Genomic DNA, 20,057 nt, shown 5'->3' with positions numbered 1-20,057 from the left:
TCAAGCTACTGATTTTTTTTGTCAAGCTTGCTGATGTTTTGTGGGCTGCTATATTTTGCCTTCTGGTCTGTTTGGAGTTGTAGTTTGGATGAACTGTGAAGAAAGTGGGATTTGAAGGGAATTCCTGGTTTGCATGTAACAGTGCTCTTTCCCTTTGGCTTTCTATGCTTTTGATAGGTGCTGAAAATGGAAGCAGCAGTAGTTCATGTGAGGTCTTTGGGTAAACAACTTTGGCATGGAAAAATACTTCTCTTTTAGAGGAGCAAAAGGATGGACCTCGTTAATTAAAAACTTTGAGTCCAACATCATTGATCACCAGTTTTGAGAGAAAGGCAGGTTGACTACTCAAGTAGATTGCTGTGCAGTGTTGCAGAAATGCTGGGAAAGTCATTTTAATGCCTTCTGCTCATGCTGAAGGGAAGCCATTTAGATCTGTCTATTCCTAAAATGGACCAGTGATATCATTTTTAAGGAAAAGATCTTACGCCCTTCTCTGGAAAAGATGGTTTTGCAACCCAATTAAGTGCATCATGTCAGCCAGTTATCTTTTCTTACACACATCTCCTGTTCTCTTGATTTTATTAGGCTACTTTCATTCCATCCCGTAGGATTTCTACTGAGGGAATCCTCAATTGTAAATAGAAGTCTTCTGCCTCTTCAGCATGCTGTCTTGAGAATGTCCGTTCTTTCAGCCGCTAACAGCTGTCCACTCTTGGGAAGTGGCTAGAAGTAAGTGTCTTTTAGCAGTCAGCATTAAGCCCACTAAGTTGCAAAAGCAGTTTCTGACTCTTGCTGTGGTCCAAAGCAGTTCCAAAGCTAAAGCAGAGATTATTAGTTGATTTTCTCCAGACAAAAATGCTTACAACTTCTTTTGGACAGATAGAGCATTTTTCTCTTCTTGCTTAGCCCATTGGCATGGTTCAGGTTCGGTGTATGCTTTGGTATGGAATTGTTGGCTTGTAATTCTTCAACCTGTGAAAGAAGCTGTTGCTGCTCTAGAGTCTTGTAGATTTGATTCAGGTTCATCTAGCTGTATTTCTTCCAGACTTTGCTTAACTCCTGCTTCAGTCTAAATAACATGCCAGTCCAAAAATCAGGAAATACAACACAGCACAGATATAGTTCTGTATAACTTGCATTCATACACTATTTCTACCACTGAAAGTTTCTTATCTTAAATGTCTAAGAGGGAAAAAGTAATGTATGAGAAAATGACTCACATGATGAATCTTCAGTGATTCCCTGTGACCACCGAGCTAATTCAGGGAGTAAAGATTTATGGTTTCTGTAGCATGTTGCTATGTCCAGGATATGTTCAGTGATACTTCATTTAAGTGGACTTCATGAATGTGTGCAGCAGCTTTTGTTGATAAGGAAGGAGATATCAGTGGTAGCCCATATTTGATGGTGTCCTCATGTGGAGTAAATTTTTTTTTTTATCTGACCTGGTTAGGGATTAATGAAAAACTGAAGAAGCTTTTTTTTTTTTTTTCTTAAGCAAAGGCAGTTATTTTTTTAATTAGCAAAACTAATTTGAGTGTTAATGCAGAAACTGTTGTTATAAGAGTGTGTTTGAGCAGCTGGGGATGCTTGATCATTATCTGGCCAGAACCTAACACAGTGGTCTATGTTGGTAAGATTTGTAGAGGGAAGTCTGTGGGGAGAGATTATTTTAGTGTTTAGAGCATGGCTGTGTGTACCATCCTCATCCATAAGCTTCTGTCATTTGAGAGATTTCAGTGGGTGAGGGAGAAGAGTTCTGTCTCTGTTTCCTGCCATGAACATATGATCAGTATACTGGTTTCTGGGACTCTATTGTAACCTTGTCAGCATTACTTCCTAGCCGAGTTGAAATTTCAGCATTGTTCCATCTTCTGCATAGCTCCCAAAACTGCTGACAAATAATGTATTATTTCTAATGGAAGCAACGTAGTATAAGAAAAGCAAATAAGGAACCTTTAATAACAGCAACAACAACACTTCTGATAAAGACCCATTGTGGAAAATGTAGAAAGTGGTGTTCAAGTATTCACTTTTTTGTAAAGACTGAAGTCTCAACCAACTTAATCGGGCTCTCTGAGGTTCTTATGTCATATCCGTCATTACATTCTACCTGAAGGAGGGAATGGGAAAGCAGTGTGTTCCACATGATTAAGCATTTTGGTTTGCCACTCTCTTGTGAGAGCTGAGGGTAATACAAGTAATTTCCTTTTTCAGTAGCCATTAACTGTGAATGTGCAGTACGGTGAAAAACACATTGGTACGGGACTGAACAGTATCTCTCTGCTGTTAAAGAGTAGAGAGAAAGTATACTCTGTGTTGCAAGTGAGTTTTGTACTTCAGCTGATACTAGTTTGGCTTTTGTGTTCTTACTGATCCATGAATTCAATTCAAGGTTTCATAGGACCTGATAGAACAGCCCTGCTTTAGATTATCTTACAGGTTAACTTGATCAGCCTAAATTAATTAGATAGGAACAGAAACTTGCTAATATGATATATCAACCTCTAAGAGAAATGTATGACATTCAGTGGTTAGAAGTTTGGTAAACTCATAATGCAAATAAGACAGTTTCTTGAAAGCAAACAAATGATTCAGCCTTGGGGTTTTAGTAGGCATTAAGTCATAAACTCAAGATAACTTTATTAGCAAGAGATGGCCTAACTCAAACAAAAAATCAAGTAGCAAGATCTGAAAATCTGTCTTATGTGGGAGATTGGATTTGGTAATTGTGTTACCCTTCATCTCACAGAGGTTTTCTAATACTTATGCACACATAGCTTTGACTAGTATATACCACCCTCCTGCAGTTCATGTATCACAGTATCACAGATTTCTAGGTTGGAAGGTTGTAACTGAAGTCTGTGTGTACATGAAGTCTGTGTTGTGTAAATACATGCTGAAATCTGGGATTTATTCATTTAATTCTCTGAAATGTCATAAACTGGCTGCCAAATAAAGGTAGTTAGTTTTCTTTGTCAGATGAACTACTACTGCTTTTTCTTACATGCCTCTGAAGATAGATTTAAATACAGGAATCCAGTCTCCTAGAAGTCCAAAGATTAAGGCTCACTTCATCAGCATTCTACATTTCAGAGTACTGCCTCCCTCTACTTCCATTAAAGTTAAATAGTGTATTTCTTCTTGAAGGTTTTTGAAACAGAAACAAAATAGGACATAATCTTGCTGAGTTTGCATGCTGCAATTTTTTTTTATTAGAGATAAGCCAGGTAACTAGTGTACTGCCTAGCCTGAAAGCAATCCCTAGTTAGTTAATGTAGGTGCAGGTGTGCCCAGCATAAATGGCAAATGGTTCTGCTTTATGTATGTTGTAATAGTGCCTCCTGACTTGCAACCATTGCTTGTTAAGAAATTGATACACTGGTCATTGTTAACTCATTGATTGCAATCTATTAATTATGATGTTCTATAATGTCTGTTGAAAGTTCAGGTTGCATCTCTTTTTTCATTTGTGTAGTGATTTGTAGTTAGATGCACACTGGGAATTTTGTGTTGCAGGGCCTGACTGAACGCTATTCCAGTCCTATGTTAGGAGCACTTTAGTCTTCTGCCATACAGTGGGCCAGGAGACAAAAACGTGTCTCTCTCTTGGCATTGCTTATTGTTAAGAGGAGATGGGGACAAATAACGCTTTAAATACTAATTCTGTACAGATGTATCCATTTATGACTCTCAACTATAATGCCCTTCCTGAATTCGGGAGCCTGAAGCCAGCTTGATCTTTTCACACTGGTGATTTGGGGATGAGACTGTGTGCTTAGGAGACAGGATCTAAAATCAAACTGTCTGGTTAGGAATATAACGCAGATCACTCACATTAGCACCAGTCCACTACTGTCTTACAATAGTGAATGTTTCTCATGCAAAAGCCTTTTCTGACTTTGTAAATTTTCTCTGGCACAGTGAATGGGAGAACGCTTGATCTTCCTGATATTGGGGGGGGAGCTGCAAAAAGTGGGAAGGGTCTAAGTGAGCAGTTGTAAATGCTACGATTATGAACATTTAGCTTTTTATTAAAGAGGGGCTTTTCTGAACTATGTTTGGAACACTTTACAAGTGTGTATCTGTGCAAGGGAAGGAGTGGAGTATTTCCATGGGAGATAGGTGGCATGGTTTTAAATTTCCCTTTTTAAATAAGGCACAGAGGCATTATTTTTAAACTTGGTACTCCCACACTAATCGTGAGCTCTTTGATAAATACCACACTCTTTCCCTCTCCTGGGTTTCTGTGCTAGTTCCTGTTCACAAGGTGAAGTAGAAAGAACCTTCCAGGATAGTGTCTAAACTTGAATTAAATACAAGGGTAATCAGAAATTATGAAAGCTACTGAAAGACTTGGTTAGCAAGTTGAGTAAGGCTGGGAAGATGCTATTCCGAGAACACCATGGAAAATATTTTGTTGAAATAAAGAACAAATGAAATAGGAAGACTCATTAGGACAGTTTGAACTACTTTTATTGTCACAATCTGTAGAATGCCACAACTGTTAGGCAGCATTTAATTCAACTTCCAACTGGATAGGAAGTTCTTAACTCTTGTGATCTCTCTAGAGGACTTGAAGTGGGAATGAATGGCAAGAGCTAGATAAAAGATCGTTAAATGTAGCCAGATATGCATAATCAGCTGATAGACAATGTGCCTGCAGAAATTGTATGGAAAATTTGAACACAGACTAGGAAAGCACAAGGGTGAGTCTTATGAGGGTAGGCCAAGGCCTCAGCTTCACATATGGTGCTCTGCTTAGTGAGCTGATGATGTTGTGAACTCTCTTAGTGTTAGTGGTATGAGTGAGACTAGTTCCCCATGGTTTAAACAGGTCTACAGTTCCTAGCAGTTTGGTCTCTTTAGCACACTGTTCTAGTCCACGTATTAACTCATGACTCTATGACATAGTTTGTAATGCAGGTTAGGAAATATAAACTGGTGATGAGAGCTCTAAATCCTGCCTGAGCTCAAGATGGGGGGGGGGGGGGGGGGGGGGGGGTGCACACACATACATATGGATATAGACATATATGCATAAGGTGGGCACAGTTCTTGAAACATTTAAAAAAAAAAGTTAATGGGTTCTATAGTTACCAGAGCATGCTGTTATTTCTGTGTTCCTGAAAGTTGTTTTTTGTTTGTTTTTTTAAAAGATCTTTAACAGCTGTTTTGGTATGGGTATAGGTATGTATTCTCTGTTTCCAGCAATGTATAGTACTTTGTAGCCCCATGATGCTATGTGCTGGGTTTACAGCTCATTTCCTTTCAAACTCAGCGTAACTTCCCAAAGGAATGTCTGGGAGGCAGGTTAAGACTCTCCACAATTAGGATTCTAGAAAGCATACTAAACACAGACAGCTGCACTGACTGAGTGCCTAGGAGACATGCAAAGCACATGGAGGGGGGAAAAAGATAAAAGACAGGCAGGGTAGGGTTTTGTATGTGTAGAACTGCAGCAGGTTTTGAGGCACTTTTCCATACGATAAGCGCTGTGAAAAAGAAACAGGATCATGTAATTATGAGATGTGGGCAAGGACCAGTTCATAGACGTGGTTCTAATCTAGCAAATCATTTCAGCAACCCCTCTCTAGTAAAATAGAGATTTTATTTTCCTCCTGACCTTTAGCTCAGGGGAGAGCGTTACGCTTTAGCATACTGTATAAAACCAGTAAATGTTAATCCACAATGTGGTTATAGCAACGTATTACATCTTCACATTTTCAAAGTACCCCAGGTTCCTTTCTGCGGTGACAATATGGCCTTTTGAAACTCAAGACAGACGTGTCCTTTTCTATTAGTGAGGGAGTCATTAACATGATTATTTTTAACACTCCAGGAGGTTGTTCTAATATATGAAATTTATTCCCCACTATTAAAAATGTGACATGAATGATTAGTAAACTTACACGAAAGCAGACTGTGATGGCAGCACATGGTTGTCTGCCCCACCAACCCAAATGCAGCATTTTCAGTCTTGAAACATGAGAAATTTAATTGCATCCTTTTTATTTCAAATGCAGGAAAATTCCCTGAGTAAGCAGCGTTTTAATTAAATAAATGTGTCCAGAACTTAAAATAAACCTGTGGAACAAGTTCACAGAGCTGACAGTGCTCTGGAGATGGCAGTTTCTTTGGCCCAGGGAAGCAAAGGCCTCTCAGAAGCTCTTTTATTATTCATTTCCAAAGCTTCACAATGTGGTGTCACCAGCCTCTTTCAGTACAGCTGTCTCCCCAACATCCACATCTCTCTGCCTGATCTCTGGGTTTTGAATTGCTGTGTGACTGCTCTGCCACAAAAGAGATTTTTCATATTTGGTCTTAAAAAGCAATCCGTGACCTGAAGAAACAAGGATGAGGAGAAAAATGAAAAGGAAGGGGGGGAAAAAAAAACAACTGAAATGAACGCACTGGAAAACAGAGCAACTCCTTCCCTGTAGCTAGAAAAAAATGGGTCCTAATGGTCTGGTCTGGAAAGAACACATCCCCAGATCCTGGAAGAACTCCCCCCCACACACACTAGAAAGCGCATACTCTTAATTGTACTCTATAAGTTTTTAGCTAGCTATGGATGTAGAATTTAACACTTCTTCCCACCTCCCTCCCCTTCTCTCCCCCCCCCGTTTAAAATAACAACTATATTATATATGGAGATGAGACATTTGCTCAGTGATTTCTAAGGACAAAATTGATAGGAGCAGCTGCACTTACCAGGACAGTCTGCTGTTTCTTTGAATGCTCTTTTCTTACAGCAGCCACGGCACATGTTAAACACACATTTATTGCCCTGGGGGGGGGGGGGGGGGGTAAAGAAGCTTATATCAGTTTATTAGCGAGAATAAATTCATTATTTAACTCTAATAAGCAACAACACTCCAGCTCTGTACATTCAGACCTTTGGAAAACACGTGGACGCATACATTAGCCGGTCACACCTCTGTCTAATGACGATGACAGAGCTGATGTCACGGAGAGTGAGGAGGATGGTGTTGCAGCTATTAGCGATAGTTTATGCAGAGAAACAAAAATAAAAAAATAAATCCACCATCCACTTCTGCAACAGCACTAATCTGTTGGGCAGCCCAAGTTACATACCATAAGCAGGCAAATGTCACAAGCACTTTGGAACAAGAGTTACGCTATTTGTTACAGTTGAGCTTGCTGTATTTCTCTACAAAAGTACTACATGAAACAAGGTGCCTGACCAGAGATGCTTGGTACCATCTGCAACTCTGCCTAAAATAAATAAATGTTACCACATCAATTACTTCCCTTTTTTTCAGACTAAATACACCAAAGTATAAAAATATAAGGTATGACCCTTCTTCAGGGGAGGGCAGTAATTCAGTTGGATCTTTTACAGCTCGGCAAAACCAGACTAGGTATCTCGAATGCTTTGACTCACCCATGCTTAATGCGCTTTAAGTGAGTTTTTTTTTCTCCCATTAAAATAATCTTAAAACAAACAAACAACAACAAAAAAAATACCTTCTCTCTAGCCCTTACATGATAGAGCTTAGAAACTTAGAACCTAGAAAAAAAAATACAGATCCCATTCTAAAGACTCGAAGGGCAGCCTGCAACATTACAATGATCGAAAGGCAAAACAAAAATGAGTCCAAGCCCCATTTTAAACGATCACAGTTGAAGCACCAAGCTGTGTTAACTGGCCAGCTATGAAACAGGATGGCTTTGAAAACAGGCCAGATGAAAGCTCTTTTCCCACTAATGAATGCATCAAGAAATCTATTTCTGTTGCTGCAGTTCAAAACTGGGCCCTAGTTGGCTGCTGTTTATAAGGTGCTGTAACAATGTCTCAAAACAGACATACAGCACCTGTCACCACCCCTTTATCCCCACCCCTGCCCCCTGCCAAGCTGCTACAGCTCTACTGCTTTTTCAGCTAGGACACAGAATTGTTCCTTGCACTTAAATCCTCCTTGTATGTCTATGTGTGCATGTATGTCTGTGGTAGCAGCGGTAAACACTGCTCACTCAGCTCAGTGACATTTCCCTGTCCGGGAAAGAGCTGTATTCCCCAAGGAAAAACAAAAAACAGACCACCACCACCAAAAACAATTCCACAACACTGCTTTTTTCAAATACCTATCCAATACATAATGTGGAAAATAGCTGGTTTGTTAAACATTGCTAATGATGAATGTTCATGTTCATCTACTAGCTGAAGTTCAAAAACACAACTGAGAGTGACTAGGTGCTCATTCTTATTCTGATTAAGGACATAAATCCAAAACAAACAAACAAAAAAAACAGATGCTGCCTGATACTCAGTACAAACCACACTGGATGGTGTTTAGAGTGCTTGTATTAGTAAACTAGTTATTAGACCAGTTATTTAAATATTCAATCCTTGCAGAAAACACCCACCATTGACCCTAGCGAAAGGGTTCACAGAATAGCCATGTGTAATTACTGGATGTTTGGAGATTTGTTTCCAAGAGATCCTGAGAGTTTTAGCCAACTCAACTGTCTTAGCAATAAATATCCTCAGCAGCAGTAAAACGATGTTTTTTGGAAAGGCAAATGATCTCAAAGCATCTACATTTGTGTGAGTTTTATGCAGCACCTTCAATTCAGAAACTGGTTACAGTTAATAGCTAAGAGGCTTTTGCCTGCACATGGACATTTTCCCCGTCCCCCAACATATCACCAGAACTTAGCATGCATACATTAATGGACATTGGTATGGCCCTACCTCAGGATTTCATGGAAGTGCTTTAACAGACACTGGCACTGACTTACCTTAGGGTTCCCACACTGATCACATTTTGCATATTTGGCTGGAAAAGACGGAGACCTGATTTCAGCAATAGTGTTTTCATATGGAAAGAGTAAATTCAAAAATTCAGGATCAGACAAAGCTTGGTGCCTCTCCAGCCAGAGGGGGACTCTTTGAGATAGAAATACAGTACCTCAAAAAATTGTGCAAAGAAGGTAAAGATACATTGACTTTTACAGTGTGTCTAAGCTATATGCATAACAGCTATAAACATAGTTTTAAATCTCAGATCTAGTGCAAAAGAGGAGGAAATTTGCTTGAAATGCATATGCAATTTCAATTTCAAATACTAGCACCTGATAAAATTTAATTTGTAAAGCATTTGGAGCTTAAAAAGTTGCTTGTAGTGGACATTGACCTACTTCTTTGATGATTAGATAGCTTTCCTAATGAACGCAATTTGAATAAATGTTGCCTACTACCAAAGTTTTCCTATAATGCCCCATCTTTAAAAAGAAGTTTCTACAACTACATAGACAAGAAGAAAATAGTGCAACTTATGTCGAAGTTAATACCAGCAACTTCCCCTGTATATATGCCAATAGATGGAACTTACGTTTTAAAGATGGATCAAAGCTTTTATTTGGATTTCTTAACTTCTTTTTTTGCTTATTCTTCGATAGAAGCTCAGAATTTCCATCTTCATCCTCTTCCAGAGCACGTTTCCCTCGCACACCTTTTTCAGTCCCCCTGGTTCCATTCTCCTTGCATCTCTCCTTTGGCCTGAAATGGTGCACATCGTTATAAGTTGGCTGAAGGGAAGATGTAGGTGTTCCCTACAATGAGCAACATCCCCATGAACAAAACAATAATCAAGAAAATAAAGGAAAAGCCACAATAAGTATAACCAAGAGTTTTCATTTGTTTTTAAATGTATGTAAGCTCCTAGAACAGAACTGAAGGACTCTGCACTGACAGTATGAGCAGGAAAAGCATATGTGTACCTGGTCATGTTAAAATAGGTAACTCACCCTGGCCTGATGTATGGCTGACAGATCCAGTGGAAAAAAGGCAACCCTTCTTTTGGCTTTTCTCCTTCTTTCTGATTAGCTATTTCTTCCTGCAGCGTAGAGTTACAGTCAGTTTTCCTGTAGTTCTCAGGAAATACTCTAAATAATGCCTCAAACTCCAGGAAGCCACAAAGAGTAATTTAAAATAATTGCTACTGACAGTTAAATATAGTCAAAAAACATCTAGTAAGACAGATGAAATGAAGAATATTTGTAACTCCTAAATCAGCTTTCACCGATGCAAAGCTGTTTGGGCTTAAGGGGCTGGTACTGTAGTAAGCTACCCATATCACAGTTCATAAGCCTCGAAGTTCCAGTGAGGTGGCTAACAGACATCAACTGTGTGACATACATGGTATGTTCCCACCAAATGCAGACAGAGTTGTTCTGGGAGATTAGGGCCCATCTTAGTACCTGGCATCGTAGCTTCAGCTCCCTGTTGACATCTACAATTCCCTCTAGAGTCTTCACTTTTGCTAATTCTTCACGCAGCTGCTGGTAAACTTGAAGCCTGAGACAAATCCCAAACATCAAGTCATGTTTATTCATTATTGCTAGTCTAAGGAGATCATCTAAAAATGTCTTTTATAAAAGCTTTTTACAGATTTTTCTCACTGCATTTGCCTGTGGTAGCAGCTTATCTTCTTTCTTGTAAGTCCAGAAAGAAGCACAGACACCTGCTACTCTTTCAAGTAAATACTTGCAAGTTTGGGCACGTAAACAAGGTACTCTAAGATAAGCTAACATAAACATACCGTGCATCAGCTACTCAGTAACTGCCCATGACCATGCTCTTACTCCACAATAAATGTGAGATAGCTTGCCTCACAATGAACGAGAAGTTAGTTAACTCACGTTTGCCAAAATGCATGTATGCATATAGGCAATTACCACACAGTAGCAGATGTGCTGCAAGCTCACACCCTAGCTTATCGCGTGGTAACTTGTTCATTCCCCAAGCCCTGTTTCCCTGTAGTGAAGGGTAAAGTCTTCAGCCCACATTCTCTCCAGGCAGGTCCAGGAAAGAAAACCTTGCAACATACTAATTCAGGTCAGACAAATTCTTGTATAGAATCACAGAATCATAGAAACACAAGGTTGGAAAGGACCTACAAGATCATCTAGTCCAACTGTCCTCCTATCACCAATACTACCCGCTAAGCTACTAAATCATATCTTGTATAGAAAAGCCAGACACTTGTTAAGCAGGAATGCACCTGAAAACATGAAGTGTTTTCTGGAGATACTCACGTGTGATGCCAGAGCTTGAAGAGATGAGCCCTAACATAAGACAGTGGACAAGGGTGCTTCTGCACTATCTCCAGATACTCCTCAGCCATCTCCCACACCAATGGATTTCGGCCCTCAAACAAAGCTGGGTTATGAAGATTACCTTCTAGGGAATGAAAAGAAACACTCAAACTTTCATTTCAGGATTATAATGGACAACAAAATCTGGGCTCTGTAGTTGGTCAGCTCTGTTGTGATTGTTCTGGCCAGTCACAGACACATCAGCCACAAAGAGAAACAACAGGTCCATAAATTCTAGCCTGACTTCAGGAGACTACATTTCACTGTAAAATTCTTAATTGAGCACAATACATCATACCTAATTAAAATATTAACCACAAAGGCATCTAACCTTTCCACAAAAACATTCAATAAAAGAGAAATCAATGCCTGGCCAATGGTTAAATATTTAGACAATGGTATGTCTGTACTCTCATTTGTTTGGCTTAAGTTTGCAAATACAGCGTCTCACTATGCCTTGCTCTAGTAGTTTGATAAACCTTTTGTTAATCTGTGTTTTCTTAAAAATAAGATTCGACAATGTCCCAGGCATCACGTTTCATTGCTTTAACTGTGCGAGTGACTGGAAGCTTTTTCCGATGTCTATCCTATCTTCTTGTAGCAAGTAATACCACTTCTTTCTTATCCCAACCAAACATGAATCAGCTGCAGGAATCTTAATCAGTGGACACACTTACTGCATCAAGACCCATTCAGAAACTATTCCACTGATTAACCGATGCTGTGGAAATATTCCCAGACAGGAGTCCTGTATGTCTTTGTCACGTAATTAGACTTGAGCTATCCACTCAATGGTACTACAGGTTCGACACAACAATTCTTACTGCAAAGTGCTTCCTGGTCCTGGTAAGAGATAGCCAGTGTAAGAGGACAGAGAAAGGCCACTCAGCTTTCAATCTAAGTTGTTCACCACGTCAGCCTGATGTAGGCTTTTAATAAATGTGTATGGGGCTGCTAAAGAGAGTAAGAAACAGTTTGTATCCTCACCTATTAACAGTAAAAGCTCATTTTCTTTACCTGCAGTCATGACACCATGCACTCCTGTCTTACGGATACATTCTTCCACATCACTGAGACACTGGATGTTTCCATTTGCAAACACAGGAATGCTCACGGCTTTTCTATACCAGTGAATAAAACAGATGCATAATATTGAGAATTAGGAAGGACTCTTTAGAGTCAATCCAGAAGTCCTACTCCTGTCACACAAATTCGCACTTCAGTGCCATTGCACTCACTGCTTAAAAAAAAAAAATCGCCCTTCATAGTGTGCTAGCAGAAATCCATTAAGATTGGTACTGCTCACTAACCTGACAGCTTGAATGTGCTCCCAGGACGCCACGCCAGCAAGTGGTCCCTTCTGTTCTTTAGTACGGCCATGGACAGTCAGCAGCTAGAACACAAAGTTCCGTTTACTTTTTAAGTGTATGAACCACTGGAACAAATCCACTGACAAAAGATTTCCTTTAACCCCGTGCATTTCATGGATACTACTGAATTCCCAGTGCTATTTAAAAAGTGCAGGGCTGTTGGTATCACGGAAAGGTATTACCAGGTCACCTACCATGACAGAGTCCTGGGCTTCATTCATCTTGCTGCTCCATGGCACGACAAGGTCTTATCTTGGGAGAAGCTATAGATTTCCTATTGCATTGGCTCCTGTTTGTGATATATTGATCTGGCATGCCCTCAGCAGAAGGCCTAAACACTGGCAGTACTTTCTCTAACTACAGACTGCCTCTGAAATTAAATCCCAGAAGGTTTGCTTATTTCTTAACTGGTGGTGGTGACCTTTGATACTACTTTTTTATTTTATATATATATATATATATATATATATATATATATAGCCCTGTGTATTTCATACATTCACACTGCCTCCTGCAGTTCTTTGGTAGACTGAGGTGTTCACCCACAGTGAAAGATGTCACATGGTGAAGTGATTACAACAGAGACTGAACTCATGACCTGTTCCATATCACACTACTGAACTGCTTGCTGCCTATGACTGCTAATATATATAATCACATTATACCCCATTTTCCTTCTCTGTAAAACAACGTAGCCTACTCATCTCCACAGTACATCAAGATCTGGTTATAAGATGCTTTACACAGAGATATGTGTCCAGTGCAAAAGTACAGGGAGCAGCTGCCTCCTTACCTGGCAGCCAGCTTTCTCCAGCATCTGTGCATACTTCACTGTCTTGTCAATTTCTGGGAAAACACGGATTTTGCATGTGATGGGAACAGAGAGCTTCTCGTTAGCCAGCAAAACTGGGAAAGATTGAAAAGACAGGTAAGTGGGCTGCACAATGCTATGAAGAGTGCCTATTCTCCTCAAGATCAGATACTGGGTGTGGTATGGAAAAAGCCTGAGAAGTTAATGCTATGCAGTTCTCACAGCTTAAACAATGAGCAATGTCCTCTGCAATCCTAATTATAGAGGTTCATCAACTGATAGTAAACAATGATGTGCAAAACCTGCATTCTAATAAGGATGCTCAGCATTTAATAGATCTAACTCTTCCACCATATTTAACCTTCACTCTAAAGGACCTCCCCCCTCAAATCTTAACCACTGATACAGGTCTACTACTGTCACAGCATGTTGCATCCCTCCTGCTCTGCCAGCAACATTAACACTTGCTTGTCTAGATTTCCTACTAGAGATCCTTTGCTTCTTTCTAAATTATCATCCAAATAATTATGAGTAGAGCCTTGTCCATGACAACCAGCAGCTCATTGCCTGTTCATGCTGGGGGCACCAGTACATGCTAGGGCCACCCAGCTGGAATGCAACTTTGCAGGAAAGGACCTAGGAGTCCTGGTGGACACCAACTTGGACATGAGTAAGCAGTGTGCCCTTGCCGCTAAGAAGGTTAACAGAATTCTTGGATGCATTAGGCAAAGTATCACCAGCAGGTCGAAGGAGGTGATTCTTTCACTCTACTCATCGTTGGTGGGGCTGCAACTGAAGTGCCGTGTCCAGTTCACCTCCCCCCCCCTCCCAGTACAACAGAGACATGGACATACTGGAAAGAGTCCAATGTAGGGCCACTTGGACTGTAAAGGGACTGGAGCATCACTCCTATGAAGAAAAGATGAGAGAAGGGGGACTGTTTAGTCTAAAAAAGAGAAGGCTCGGGAGGATCTCATCAATGTCTACAAATACCTGAAGGGAGCCTGCAATGAAGACAAAGTCAGGCTCTTGTCAGTGGTGCCCAGTGCCAGGAAAAGAGGCATTGGGTACAAACTGGAACACAAGAGGTTCCATCCAAAAATCAGGAAGCACTTTACTGTGTAGGTGACAAAGCACTAGAATAGGTTGCCCAAAGAGGTTGTGGAGTCTCTTTCTTTGGAGAGCTTCAAAAGCCATCTGGACTCAGTCCTGTGCAACCTGCCCTAGGTGTACCTGTATGCACAGGAGGAGTTGGACCAGATGACCTCCAGTGGTCCCTTCTAACCTCAACTATTCTTTGACTGAGGTAGGTTGTGAACCCACTCAAGTAGGAAACTTAACCGGGTCAGGGTAAAATCTAGAACATCATGTTAAACTTCCATAGTCTTTACACAGGGCATGGAATTGGAATGCTACCAAAAAGAGGGCTAGTGAAAACAGCCAATAGAAAATGCTGAGCAGTGGCATGCCTGAAATTCTATTTTCTTCCAGAGCTTAGATGTATAATGCATGAAGGCACTGGTTTTCTTCTAATCAAAATCCTAGAAGTTCTAGTGATCAGTACTTCCTACCACTCTTCTGAAGGAGCAAGTGAGGTGTACACAGGTCCAAGCAGAAAACAGTACTGTGTGGAGAAGGAGGAAGAGGCAGAAGCTTTGCCCAGCTCTTACAGAATAGCCTAATAAGACAACTCTCTTACAAACCAAATGCCCTGTGTTCTCTTCTCACCTTGAGGCTGTTCTGATTTACATCTTTCACTCCAAAGAGAAGCACCCTAACAACCGCATTACGTGATGGGAAAAAAGCATTGTCTATCTTTCTAGGTTCCCAGCAGTGTCTTTTTGCTGTATATCATTCAAGACTCCCTGGACTACAGGGAACACAACAGAAGTTAGAGTCTGTAACATCACAGTTCAGACACTTGCTTTGAAGTGGGGGGAAGACATTCTTGGCTCTATACAATGATCAAAAGCTTTCTTAAAAAGAAAGCAGTTCCAAATGTATTTATATATATATGTATATGTATATACACATACAAAATTGTTCACAACCACTACCAACATCCCAAGAACATCCTACACAAGTTTGAAGAAGAGAGGCATAATTTGTTAAGATGTGGACAGAAAAAGTACACTGAGCTGATAACAAAAGGGCAACTGTAATGTCAGAAAGAAACACCCTCCCTGGTACTTGAGAGCTTCAAAGTTAAAAAGTAAGGTGCTGGGTATTCTCCTATTTCTAGAGTTGAAGAGCCACTAAGCCATCACTAGACTGGGATTTAAACGACTCACTTTCACCTAACGTGAAAGGTACAAAAGTCTTTTAGCAGACCTAGTTTGTAGTGGGATATCATAAAGTACCACGAGGGTGCCATTGGAATACAAATACAGTAATAAAATAAATACCCCCCCCAACCTTTCCCAAATAAACCTGCTGCACCCCTTATCCCCACAAAAACTAAGCCTCCTCTTACTGATGAATTCATCCCATTCCCTCTCAAATTAAGCCTCTGAAGTGAGGCCTTTCTAAAGACTTACTCATTCTCTGGAGAAGATCCCATTCTTCTTGCAGAAATGCTCCATAGTGACCTATAATAAAATGGCATATGACAGACTTGTGCGGAACAGTAAGGTTCTGAAGTATACAGCTTTCATAAACATTCACACACAAAGATACAGACACTGATGCCTCACTGACAGAAACAGAGTTGTTCTGTCCTCCTCACTGACAGAAACAGAGTTGTTCTGTCCTTCCCAAACTGGAAGAGTTGGATTGTTCTGTTTCCCGTGCCATCCTAGATTTACTACGCTGGTTCTGGCTTTTGAAATATAGCTACCTCTGCAATACTCTTAAGGGTTCAGCAGGTTTTATCCTCTTATATGCTAACGTGAATAAACTCTGCATGTATCAAGGAAACAGGAGACACTAAGTGACAGCTTAGTATTATTTTAAATGTAGCTTTTTGAATTTAGGCTCTTTGATTGATTGAAATCAGAAAAAAATCAAGCTCTTGCTAAAAAATTAATTTTTTGAAGAATATTCTAGATGTAAGAGCGATCACTCAAGAGAAGTAGGAATTATTAGTGTACCTAATTTTGCTTTAGGTACTACAAATCTGTACCTATTAAAATGGATGCAATTAAGTCTGATTTCAACAGTACTGCAGCCACCCACACCAAGGCTTAATTTGGCCCTTTTGATGTCTTACTGCCAAAGTATACATTTAAAACATGCAATTTCTTTGTTTATCCAGGGCTCAGATTTGCACATACCTCTCTTTGCAATCATCTGGGGACAACCCAAATTTAGGTCTATGGCATCACAGTAATCCTGAGCCAACAGTGCTGCTTGGACAAACACTTCAGGGTCATTGGCACAGAACTGAGAAAGACAAAAACAAGTGGAAAAATCAGGCAATAGCTTTTTTTCAAGTACTGATAACATTATTTCTATGACATACTTACAAAGCAACCAGTCGCTACAAAAAATGGGCATAATATACACAGCTCATAACAACTGTAATTTCCCAAAAGGATCTGTGACACCAGCTAAGGAGCCTCAAATTCCAAATGACAAAATGAGAAAGATAAGCATCAAGAGGCAAAGAAATATTTGCAGAGTATTTTACATGTGGCACCCATCAATAAGAGGAAACAACTCTTCAAATTCCCCGTACAACAAACAGCTGAAGCATTTGAATACATAAAAGGTAATGCAGAAGAAAGGAGTTACTTATGGTGTCTGTCTCAGGGTCTTGAGACAATTCAAACATTATAGATACTAATAAATACCATTGCCTCTAAACTGAATTGACCTGTGCAGAATGTGAAGTAGACACATTGGGCTGTTAATCAAATGCTTGGTCACAAAAATAATTAAATTCACGCTTAAAACATTGAGAAAACATTGATTTGTTACAAACAATTACGTTAATTTGAAGCTGTTTTGTTGAAGAGGATAGAGACAGACCATTCTTCACAAGTATGCTTTTAAATACATTTTCTAAAATGTTTTATTAACAAAAAATAATCCACCGTATCTTTAAATTTAAATAATATGGATTTAAACTGAAACAAATATGTGAAAAAGTATTACTTAAACCCCGTAACACTTTACAAATCACAGCTGATACTGACCAAAGCCAGGAAAGTCATTTGTCTTCTCTGAAATGACAGAAAACCTCCAACCAAGCCACATCAATGTGTATTTTTACATGGAAAATAAATGCTCCAGGGAACAATGGGCTCATATATATCTCTGCCTGATCTACTTCCCAGTGCCTGTGACAAAACCCAAGCCTGTCCAGAAGTATAAGAATAGTCAGCTAACAGAAAAGAATACTGAAGAAAGAAGCTCCATGATGGCAGATATCCAAGGTACTTTGGTGCCCTGTAGAAAAGAGGGTGTGAAGAACAAAGTAGGTGAAAGCTTTACTTTCTGAATCAGAAGGAGGGATTTAGTTTGCTGTCTCCTTTTAGTGCATTCTGATGGAATCACAGAATATCCTGAGTTGGAAGGACCCCACAAGGATTATCTGTCAAACTTCTGGCTCTGCACAGGAACACCTAAAAAACAAACTGTATGTCTGGAAGTGTTGTCAAAATGCTTCTTGAACTCTGACAGGCTTAGTGCTGTGACTTCTTCCCTGGGGAGCCTGGCTGAGTGCCCGATCACCTTTTCAGTGAAAAACCTTTTCCTAACATCCAGCCTGAACCTCTCCTGTCGCAGTTCCATGCCGTTCCCTCAGGTCCTGTCATTGTCACCAGAGAGAAGAGCTCAGCGCCTGCCCCACCGCTCCTCTTGTGAGGAGGCTGTAGGCTGCCATGAGGCCTTCCCTCAGTCACCTCTTTTCTAGGCTGAACAATCCAAGTGAATTCAGCTGCTCCTCATCTATATTCATGTCTAGACTCTTCACCATCTTTGTCACTTTCCTTTGGACACTTTAGGTCCTCCTTATAATTGTTGTTGCCCCAAACCGCACACAGTACTCAAGGTGAGGCCACGCCAGCATAGAGCAAAGTGGGATGATCACTCCCTTTGGCTAGCAATGTCGTGCCTGATGCACTCTGGCAGCTGCCAGGGCACGCTGCTGGCTCATATTCATAATCACACCATTCCTCTGCTCACACTGACTGTCTTTCCCTGCATTATTCTCCAGCTCCACAGGCCCCTCCCTCATTGGGATGGAGTGGTAAGAAGTACCCGAACCTCACACAGCACTAGTAAAACAAGCTTAAAGGGGTATACTTTTTCTTGCATTTGCTCTTCTGTCTCTTACTATAGTTAAGCACTGAGATCGTGGTTTCAGAGACCCGTTCAAAAAACTGTGATTCTCCTAGACTGGTACAAGATCTGGAACAAGCCTTGACTCCAGAAAAGACCAACTGCAGTCTATCTCCAAAGACAAGGGGCAGAGGACTGACACTGTGTTAGAAGTCTAGCGCTTCAGGTCTTTGTGGTTAAGACACCAAATCCTCTCTGCTAGCCATGGGGTGAACAGAAAAACACATTTGTCTTCACGAGCTAAGTACTGTTCCTGGTACTTATTACGTGAAGAAAATGATTTTTCTGTCATACTCTACAACCACTTTGAAATCTGTGTAAAATGGACTAGTCTGTCCTCGTGAAGGTTTGGAGAACGGCTGAATTTACGAACACAGAGGGTGGATGACGAGGGCAAGGGCACATTTGGCAACGTTGACTGACTTTCGCATTGTTGCCCAAGAGCACACTGCAAGGCGAACCCCCGGGAAGCTCTTCCCGGCAGTCCCCGCCGCTGCTGGCGGCGCTAGGGCTGGCCCGGTAGGGGCTGCCGATTCGGGAGCGAACCGAGCGGTCGGTCCTGGCGCTCACCTGCACGATGAGCGGGCGGTCCTCGGGACAGGCCTCGCCGTAGAGGTTCTCGCGGCGGTAGTTGGCGTCCCTGAGGAAGACCTGGGCATGCAGCATCGGCGTGTAGCAGAGCTGGGCACCGTGGCGGCGGCTCAACAGCCTCCAGGCCAGCTCGCTCTGGTCCACCATGGGCGCCACCACGTAGTGGGCGCTCCGCAGCGTCTCCCGCCAGAAAGCCTCCCCGCGCAGCTTCGGCATCTCCCGCCCGCGCGGCGCTGCGGCAGCTGCCGCCTCGCGCCGCTGTACCGGGGCTCGCAACCGCCGCCTGAGGCCTGGAGGCGGGCGCGAACGCCGAGCCCTGGCAGGGCACAGAGGCGGCCGGACGGTGCAACCGCCATCTCCCTCCGGCCGGCTCAGCAGTGCAGCCGCGCACCGTCCCCTCCGGAAACCTCAGCATTCCCGGCAGGGGCCGCGCGCGGAGGAGTCCTCACGGCGAGATCATCGCCCCCGTGAAGCAGCGCGGGGGTCGCGCTCCCCGCGTGTACGGTCGCGGAGGGCGGTACCGGCCGGGACGTTACAGGGCTGTTCCCATCCGAGGCCCTGCATAGCCGCGCGCCGCCCCAGCCTGAGGGGCAGCCGCCGTGACGGCGGGCACGGGCGGCCTCAACGCCGGCGCCCGGTGGCGGTGCCACTGCTCGTGCTGCTCTCCCGCGGCCCGCTGTGATCCACCACGATGAGCCCTGTCCGCCGGTCGTGCCTCCCTTGGCGCGACCTGTGCAGCAGTAGTTGTCCGGAGCACCCCGTGGTAGTGGGCAGCACACCCATCTTCCCCCAGTGCAGTGCCCAAGTCCTGAGAAGCGTCTTTGGTCTTGCACTTTATCCGCTATCCCCAGCACACGCCATGGTGAAGTGGTTGTTGA

At 42.0% G+C, this 20,057-nt stretch overlaps 1 protein-coding gene across 3 annotated transcripts; it reads right to left on the bottom strand.

The window, feature by feature from the left end:
* Positions 1 to 4,458: 4,458 nt before the first annotated feature.
* Positions 4,459 to 19,579, bottom strand: DUS1L (dihydrouridine synthase 1 like). Of its 3 annotated transcripts, none has more exons than XR_013940505.1 (13): positions 19,159 to 19,579; positions 16,578 to 16,686; positions 15,843 to 15,893; positions 13,288 to 13,400; positions 12,435 to 12,517; positions 12,142 to 12,245; positions 11,065 to 11,209; positions 10,228 to 10,324; positions 9,775 to 9,863; positions 9,360 to 9,526; positions 8,767 to 8,914; positions 6,715 to 6,790; positions 4,459 to 6,343 (listed from the first exon to the last, which is right to left on the bottom strand). XR_013940505.1 is itself a non-coding variant. In XM_080560321.1 (13 exons), exons 1-13 carry the CDS (start codon positions 19,393 to 19,395, stop codon positions 6,195 to 6,197), a joined length of 1,458 nt encoding a protein of 485 aa, XP_080416447.1. In that variant the 5' UTR covers positions 19,396 to 19,564; the 3' UTR covers positions 4,459 to 6,194. The 3 variants fall into 3 exon arrangements, 2 of the variants coding, with proteins under 2 accessions (XP_080416447.1, XP_080416448.1); XM_080560321.1 differs by having other exon boundaries at positions 8,767 to 8,804; positions 19,159 to 19,564; XM_080560322.1 differs by lacking the exon at positions 6,715 to 6,790 and having other exon boundaries at positions 8,767 to 8,804; positions 19,159 to 19,577.
* Between the last annotated feature and the right edge of the window lie 478 nt (positions 19,580 to 20,057).

Source organism: Anser brachyrhynchus, assembly GCF_964034855.1.
Source record: "Anser brachyrhynchus genome assembly, chromosome: 18".
Classification (NCBI taxonomy): Eukaryota; Metazoa; Chordata; class Aves; order Anseriformes; family Anatidae; genus Anser; species Anser brachyrhynchus.
The sequence above is the reverse complement of the archived record's forward strand: the minus strand, read 5'-3'. Positions and strand labels throughout refer to the sequence as shown.

Coding starts and splice junctions, on each gene's coding strand:
- DUS1L (XM_080560321.1), bottom strand. CDS start 19,395: ATGCCGAAGCTGCGCGGGGAGGCTTTCTGGCGGGAGACGCTGCGGAGC. Junction 13,401..15,842: donor GGATCTTCTCCAGAGAATGA/GTAAGTCTTTAG, acceptor AATCTTTCCCAG/TTTTGCTGGCTAACGAGAAG. Junction 12,246..12,434: donor GAGCACATTCAAGCTGTCAG/GTTAGTGAGCAG, acceptor TCACTGGTATAG/AAAAGCCGTGAGCATTCCTG.